The sequence below is a fragment of the Temnothorax curvispinosus genome, unplaced genomic scaffold (genome assembly GCF_003070985.1).
Source record: "Temnothorax curvispinosus isolate PA1 unplaced genomic scaffold, ASM307098v1 QBEX01014504.1, whole genome shotgun sequence".
Classification (NCBI taxonomy): Eukaryota; Metazoa; Arthropoda; class Insecta; order Hymenoptera; family Formicidae; genus Temnothorax; species Temnothorax curvispinosus.
This window is the reverse complement of record NW_020224284.1, coordinates 1-8,403: the sequence shown is the minus strand read 5'-3', so window position 1 is coordinate 8,403 and position 8,403 is coordinate 1. Positions and strand designations below refer to the sequence as shown.

At 38.8% G+C, this 8,403-nt stretch overlaps 2 protein-coding genes across 2 annotated transcripts; both read right to left on the bottom strand.

The window, feature by feature from the left end:
- Window positions 1–304: 304 nt before the first annotated feature.
- LOC112464728 (uncharacterized protein K02A2.6-like) lies at window positions 305–1,468 on the bottom strand. Its single transcript, XM_025031884.1, has one exon. It carries the CDS (start codon window positions 1,466–1,468, stop codon window positions 305–307), a length of 1,164 nt encoding a protein of 387 aa, XP_024887652.1.
- Window positions 1,469–2,517: 1,049 nt separating this feature from the next.
- On the bottom strand, window positions 2,518–4,226 carry LOC112464727 (uncharacterized protein K02A2.6-like). Its single transcript, XM_025031883.1, has 2 exons — window positions 2,937–4,226; window positions 2,518–2,850 (listed from the first exon to the last, which is right to left on the bottom strand). The coding sequence occupies exons 1-2, from the start codon at window positions 4,224–4,226 to the stop codon at window positions 2,518–2,520; spliced, it is 1,623 nt and encodes a 540-aa protein (XP_024887651.1).
- Between the last annotated feature and the right edge of the window lie 4,177 nt (window positions 4,227–8,403).

The window sequence follows — 8,403 nt, the reverse complement described above, 5'->3', positions numbered from 1 at the left end:
AGTAAGTCACACAAAGTATACAATAAGTCGTCTTTATTGCGTGCGAGGCAGCGGTCATGCGACCGAGTCGGCTGTTACAATATGTCTGCCCGAAGGCTCTCATTCTTTTTGGCGGGACCGAAAACTCATTATCGTGCCCTCTTGCGGTTGCACTCTTATGGCTATCGTGCCCTCTCGCGGTTGCACTCTCAGGGCGGTTTATTCAACTTACGAACATAACAGTTTCTTCCCTCTCTTAGGAAATACTTACAACTAGTTACATTAAGAAGTTATAAGTATAACGCAACATCCTGAACTAAACTATTTACAGGTCAAGCTTCTCAGGAGCCTTCCTTGTTCGCTTAGACCTACGTAATTCTACAGTCTTAGGTATTTCTGCTTTGGCTTCTAAGTCTTTATCGAGAGCTATCTCGGGTGCGGTTATTACATTAGGGGGTACAGTTTCCAACTCCCTATTCTTAGGCCTATCCTCCGTATTCCGTTCGGTCGGACGCTCGTCGGCTACGCTTTCTGTTCCGCTTTCCGAAACCTGATCTCGATCTAGCAACCTTGGTATATCGCATTCGCATTTCTGACTCCGTTGGGTGAGAGGCTCTGGCTGTAGTAACTGATCGCTTGCTATGTTCTCTCCTATCTTTCGTATCTGATCAATATGTTTTCTCCTGATTTTACCGTCATCCAACCGTATCGTATATATAAGTTTTCCTAACTTTTGTACAACTCTACCAAATTTCCACTTATCCTCGTGAATATAGTCTCTAACCGCCACTCTTTCCCCCTCCGCGAAGTTTCTAATCCCTTGTTCGCTCATCGCTTCTTGCTTTACATGCTCGATGGCTGGTTTCAAAAGATCTAAACGTGTACGTAAGTTATTCCGATTGAGAAAAAGTGTTGCTGGGGGTTTGTTGGTTACGCTGTGTGGTGTAATTCTGTATTGTAGGAGGAATTTACACAACATTATATCTTTCTCTTCATTAGTTCCTTGCCAGTGCAATGCTCTTAAACTTTGTTTTACTGTCCGTACGTATCGCTCTGCCATACCATTTGTAGCCGGATGGTATGATGGACTAAATTTGTGAAAAATACCATTTTCCTTCATAAAATTCCTAAATTCATGAGCCGTGAACTGTCTTCCACTGTCGCTAACTAGAACTTTAGGTAACCCGAATTGAGAGAAGATTCTACGACAAATTTGTATAGTAGTCGCAGTTGTCATATCTTTTGTTATGTAAATCTCTGGCCAACGCGAGTAAGCATCGATTAATATCAATAAGTATGTATTATAGAACGGACCCGCATAGTCTACATGAACCCTTTGAAACGGTTCCGTAGTTTTTTCCCATGGATGCAACGTGACTTTACTAGGGTCGTTCCTAATTTTATTACATTCAAAACAATTTTTCGCTAATTGTTCTATATCTTTTGTGTAGTTAGGCCACCATATGTAACTTCTAGACATGAGCTTCATCTTAACTATTCCGAAATGAGCGGCATGAAGTTCCTCTAAAATTCTTTTTCGTAATGAGACAGGTATTACTGCTCTTTGGCCTCTTATAATGCATCCCGATTGTAGTGTAAATTCGACTTGATCTATATTAAATCTATTTTCCTTATGAACCGTATAACCCTCTTTCAAGCCTTGTAAGAGTGCTGTTAACGATTTATCGCGTTCAGTCTCACGAGCTAATTCTACACATGTAATAGGTAACGTCTCAATTGAGTTAATTTCCGCGCAATCTGCTTCCTCAAATCCGTACGTTTTAACCGGGCGTAGGGGTAATCTAGACATTGCATCCGCGTTTGCGTTGTCTTCTGATTTTTTATACTTAATTTGAAAATCAAATGCTTGCAAAAAAATTGCATAGTGTTGCATGCGTGCGGCAGAGAACACTGGAAGGCCATTAGTTGGAGAAAAAATTCGTACTAACGGTTTGTGATCCGTAATCAGCGTAAACTTCCTGCCATATAAGTAGTAATAAAATTTTTTTACTCCGTAAATGATTGCATAAGCTTCCTTATCAATCTGTGAATATTTTTGCTGAGTCTCACTCAACATTTGTGAAGCGAATTGAATTGGCCGTTCTGTTCCGTCTGGGGAAATCTGCGAAAGTACCGCACCTACCGCGTAAGAGCTAGCGTCTGTTGCAAGTATTAACTGAAGTGTTGGGTCGAAGTGTGCCAGAACTTTGTCCGATTGTATTTCTTTCTTTACCGTATTAAATGCTTCCTGGCATTTTGTATTCCATTTAAAGGGTACATTATCTTTTAGCAAGTGATATAATGGGTGGAGTACTTTGCTTAGATTTTGAAAAAAACGACCGTAATAATTTACTAAACCCACGAAAGACTTTACTTTCGTTTTGTTAGTTGGTCTGGGAGCGTTTTGTATGGCCTCGATTTTACTGGTCGACTTACGCAGCCCTGTTCTATCTATTACGTAACCGCAATACTCAATTTTGTCTTGTAAAAACATGCATTTCTTTAAATTTACGCGAATGTTATGTTCGGATAATATTTTTAGTACCGCCTCAAGCCTTGTAAATGTACTTTCCTGTTAGGCGCTGTGATCCTGATATCATCCAAGAAAACTCCGACTCCCTCAATGCCCTGTAACAGATTTTCTATTTCGCGCTGCCATACTGCCGGCGCGCTAGCAACCCCATACATTAATCTACAGCTTTCGTAAAGTCCGAAGGGTGTATTAAGTACCAGACATTTCCTACTGTCTTCGCTTACTTCCAGTTGTAGGTACGCTTCCCGTAAGTCTAATTTTGAAAATTCCGTACCACCGTTCAGCGACGAAAACATTTCGTCAGTCGTTGGTAAAGGGTGCTGGTCCACGACCAAAAACTGTTTTATTGGTTTTTTTGGTTTTCAGGATTTATTGTAATTTTGAAATCCCCACATAAACGAATTCCCCCGTTTGACTTCGTTACCGGCACTATTGGTGTAGCCCAATCGGAATGTTGCACTTTACGCAATACCCCTTCTTTGACCAATTTATCAATTTCCTCCTTTACTTTAGGTAGCAATGCGTGAGCGATTTTTCGGCTTTTTGCGAACACGGGAGTAGTCCCCTCGCGTAATTTCAATTTAGCTTGTATACCTGTAATTTTCCCGATATTGTCCTGAAAAATTCGCGAATATTTCTTTAAAAGTGCTTGCACATCATCAGTATCTACTTGAGCGATCTCACCCAAATCTACATTTAATTGCCTGATCCATTCTCGGCCTAGTAAAGGTTTCCTTTTCCCCTTAACTACATACATTTCGAGGTTATTTGTAATACCCTTGTAACATACACTGACATTAGAAACTCCTAACATCTCAAGTTCCGTACCGCAATATGTAACTAGTCTAAGCGTAGTCGAATGTATCTGTACATCTTTGAAAAACTTCACGAATTGTTCTTTGCCTATAAGACTTACGGCTGCACCGCTATCTACTTCAAACTGAATATTGACTTTATTTACTTCAACGTTTACCATAAATTTCTCTCGAAATGTCGCATGCTCGGTGTCAGCCAGGCAAATTACTTCGATCTGATTCGTTTGATTACCATCTTTTTTCGCTTTCATGCATACTTTCTTTAAATGACCTTTTACTTGACAATAATTACAGATTACCTCTTTCTTATCGCAATTATTCGCTAAATGCTTATCTGAACCACATCTATAGCAAGTTTTGTTATTACTCTGACTTTTATTTTCTTTTGTGTCGACCTGAGTTTTACGATTTTTATTTGGGAATTTAACCTTACTCTGCTTCTTATTTGTATTTACGCTATTCACGCTCGCTGCGTTGGACTTCTGTAATTGTGCCGCATCCCGCGCCGAAACTTCCATACCGACTGCGATTTCTACTGCCTTGTCCACCGTGAGGTCTCTGCATTCGAGTAGGCGTCCTTGTATTCTTTCCGACCGCAGGCCGAAAACGAATTGGTTCCGCAGCGCCGTGCGCAAGTAGTCCCCGAATTTACAATGAAGCGCCGGCTTCTGGAGGGCCGCCATGTATTCCTGCGCTGTCTCCCCCTCTCCTTGGCGTCGTTGCAGAAATCGGAAATTTTCCGCTATTTCCAAAGGTTCCGGGTTGAAATGGTTCTTCATTATAGCCACCAATTCTTCGTATGTTTTTGTAGTCGGTTCCACCGGTGCCAATTTATCGCACAATAGGTTATATGTTTCTGGACCCAAGTAAATAGTCCCTTCTTGGTGGCACCGGCACATTGAACACTCCAAATGCACTTTCCAGTCTTTTCGTCCAACGGTTAAACGTTGTCTTTGACGCATCGAATGACTCAATAGAGAAAACTTGTTGGAACGTAGTGGTTTGCCCTGTATTCGGCATTTTGCACTAGTCGTATTTCGTACTGCGCAACAATGTATGTAGGAAGTCTGCAGTACTTGCACTTGGATTCGTAACGTCCTCGTCGCCACTTATTATGTACGCGAGCAGGTAGTAAGTCACACAAAGTATACAATAAGTCGTCTTTATTGCGTGCGAGGCAGCGGTCATGCGACCGAGTCGGCTGTTACAATATGTCTGCCCGAAGGCTCTCATTCTTTTTGGCGGGACCGGAAACTCACTATCGTGCCCTCTTGCGGTTGCACTCTTATGGCTATCGTGCCCTCTCGCGGTTGCACTTTCAGGGCGGTTTATTCAACTTACGAACATAACAAAGGGTTTTCATTAAAAATTTTAAAATTGATCTTTGTTTTACCCATGCAAAAAGGGTTAAAAGACCAACCTCTATTTCAGATTGAAGGCCCTTCAGATCCATACAATTCAAGATCTAAACCTTTAAAATCGATGAAATAGTTTTCGAGATATCGAGCTGTAAAGAGTTATGTGGAATACCCTGTACATAATGTTATATTGACACATATGATTGCAGGGTCATGACACTACAGCAATGAGTCTGTGCTTCATCTTTGCACTATTAGCTGAGCATAAGGACATTCAGGTATCTGTCAAGTATGAGTTGCCATTCCTGAACAAAAAATCAATTAATTCCACAAGTTATTTATTAAACATACAAAGTGTGACTAAAATAAGGAGACAAACTTTGGAGGCGAGTTTTCTACACCAAAACATGAAAAAAGTAGTAATTATGCAGAAATCTTCAGAAGGGCACTTAGAAGGGTGATTGAGATACAGCTCAAACAAATATTTATTAATGGAAAATGAAAGTAATATCTATTATTATTTAATATTATTTATTTTCAATTTTTAATTACAACAAATGTTCAAATTGTCTCCCATTCAATTCAATACACGCATAGACACGTCGGTTCATGGACTGCCACACTCTTTCAAAGATCTCGGAGCGGTTGCAAGTTGCGAATGGTTTCACAAGCAGCAAAGATGCATTGGCATATCATATCTTCGTTGTCGATTTGAACTTTATATAAACTAAGGACTTTAAGTGTCCTCAGTTAAAAATTTAAAGGATTGAGGTCGGGGAATCGTGGAGGCCATGCAACTGGTCCTGCTCTACTTATTTAGAAAAATTCTAATTCATCTCTATATAAATATATTAATATATATAATTATATAAAATTATATATAATTTTACGTGAGGAATCAGATATAATTTTATATAATTATATAGAAAAATATATATTTTATATAATTATATATTTTAATATATATTTATATACTATTATATAGGGGTGACGGCTGGTCTAGTGGGTAGAGCGCCAGATTCGTAATCCGGAGAACCGGGTTCGAATCCCGCTAGGCCTCGGAGGAAAAAAACCCTGCCCCCCCATTTAGCGGAGAAAAGTCTCCCTAGATGGAAAAACTGGGCTCCGTCTTTCGGAAGAAGACGTTAAACCGTTGGTCCACAGAAAGGTTCGGATAGGGTTAGGTACGTCCTTTCAAAACGCCCTTTAAGGCCCTCTGGGGTATATAAAGTAAATCTTTATCCTTATCCTTATATATACTATTATATATAAATATATATCTTAAAATTTTCTGATTTAAACAAAATTGTATATGCTTGTATATAAATATATCCCATATACAGCATGGAATATGCAAGAAATGTGGTATAAACAATCTATAAATATTTTAATATTCCACGGGTCATTCAGAATATTCTGTAGAAGTTCTATAAATATTCCATGAAATTTTGTCCATTCGGAATATGCATAGAATATTCTACAAATGTCTAATAAATATAGTACATTTAAAAAATGCATAGAATGTTCTATAAATATTTTGACAAATATAGAATATTTGGAATATTTACGGAACATTTTGTTAATATTCTTAAACATTTATAGCATGTGCTATGAATATTCTGAAAAACTTTTCTAGAATTGTTATGAATATTTCAATAATAATCTGTAAACATTGCAATGAACATGAAATATTCAGAATATTAATAGAATATTTTTTACATATTAGTAGAATATTTTTAAAATAATCTATAAACATTTTAGGAAAAATATTGAAAACATTCTAATTATTCTAGGAATATTTTGAAACATTATATAAATATTCTGGAAAGCATCAATAAAAACTTTTTAGAAATCCGAGACCCTTGCGAGCTAACGAAGGGGAAGCGTAACGAGACCGCGAGAGAGTCCCCAGGGGCCGTATTCTGTTCCGCTAAAATCCGCTTACCGACAACTGTCGGTGTCGGTGCGCAGCTTTTACACGATATGAAAAACCTGCGCAACGACACTTATCGAACCGACAGTTGACGGTAGGCAGGAACGGAATACGGGCCCAGGTAGGAAACGCCGATACTCGAGAAACGGCCCAAGACTGGCACGAGTGTCGGCTTGCCGACGTTTAATGCCCAAGCCTGGCCCAACTATTACCCAAATTTAAGTAGCCGAGGTTTGGCAAGCAAGTGCCGCCCAATATTGGGCCAAAGCTTAATAGCCAATCCTTATTCTTTATCATTATTATTAGATTTACAATTTTCTTTTTAAAAAAATAATTAAAAATATATAATTTTATAAAAAATTTTATAATGAGCCGGCACTGGTTTCTGACATTCACCCGACATTGAGAAATATTATATCATATATTTAATTCAAATTTTATTACTTTTTTTAAAGTGAATTTGTTTCTTAAGATGATTTTTGAAAAATTATATATTTGCGCTGGTTATGACATATGTCGACTATATATAACGCTTACATCAAATTAAGAAGTAGTCTATGTAAGGCAGTTGGCTCAGGTTCCGAGTTCGAATCTCACCAAGGTAAGTGTGTTTTTAAAATACGAGAAAATATTTATAATCATAGACTGCATCTTAAGAAACAAATTTAGTTAAAAAATAGTAATAAAATATCGAAATAAATAATTTTTTTTTATGTCGGGTGAATATTAAATGTATACAGACATAGTATACAGTTTTAATGTTCCTAAAATAATCTATAAATGTTCTATAAATATCTTTTGCATATATAAAAAAATTATGGATTATGCGGAAAAATTTATAAAACATTTGTAGATTATTCGAGAATATTTACAGAAATTTCTAAGGACATTCAAAGCGGGACATTACACGTTCTTTGCACATTTATAGATCATTAATAGAAAATTCATGAATATTCTAAAGAATATTTATAGAACATTCATGGAATATTTCATGCTGTATGGGATATAAATATGTATACTTATATATAATTTTATATAATTTTATATAATTTTATATAAGAATCTAGATATAATTATATTAAATTATATAAAAAAATATATATTTATATATAATTATACATAATTTTATATGTTTATTGTGGCGGACAGCTGTCCGCCACGACGCGCGACGGTGCGCGCGCGACGACGGCAGTAAGACGGGAGGCGCGCGGCTCGAGCAGCGGCACGGTATCGATCGGCCGGGCAGTTCAACGCGCGCCCGCTACGCGGCGCATCGCCGGTCGATTCTCTCGTAAGAAAGATTCGACATCGACCTTTATATAAGGGGCAACCCAGCGGGGTTTCTCCAGCGATCAGCTCACCAGTCAAGGTGTGCTACTACCAAGGCCCCTGACATAATCTCTTTTGGAGACGGAGCGTGCTCTTCAAGGCCTCCGTTTGATACGGAGCGAGCTCATTCCGGGCCTTCGTTTACACCTGCTTTGCAGGGTATTAACTCTCCGCGGTAAGAGTCGACAGACTCCCTGCCGTGGAAAGTTTTCCTGGGTCGTTTACGACCCAGCTCATCGGACAACACCGAGACCAAGGCGCTGCCTTCTCCAACTCCGATTCCAACTCCGATTCCGACTCCGATTCCTGCACCTGGAACCACGACGAAGGGTCTGTTCCTGATCTCCAAGGTGGATACTTTCCTCCCGTGAAAGCCACACCTCATCAACCGGCCAACTCGAGTACCACACATCTAACTCCAACCGGAGCACTCTGTGGTGACGCACTCACTGGCCT

What these genes read in the sequence shown, in the direction of transcription:
- LOC112464728 (XM_025031884.1), bottom strand. Translation starts at nt 1,468, where the DNA reads ATGAAGCTCATGTCTAGAAGTTACATATGGTGGCCTAACTACACAAAA.
- LOC112464727 (XM_025031883.1), bottom strand. Translation starts at nt 4,226, where the DNA reads ATGTGCCGGTGCCACCAAGAAGGGACTATTTACTTGGGTCCAGAAACA. An exon ending in GGGCTACACCAATAGTGCCG is followed by an intron (nt 2,851 to 2,936) that starts GTAACGAAGTCA and finishes CCAATAAAACAG; the next exon opens with TTTTTGGTCGTGGACCAGCA.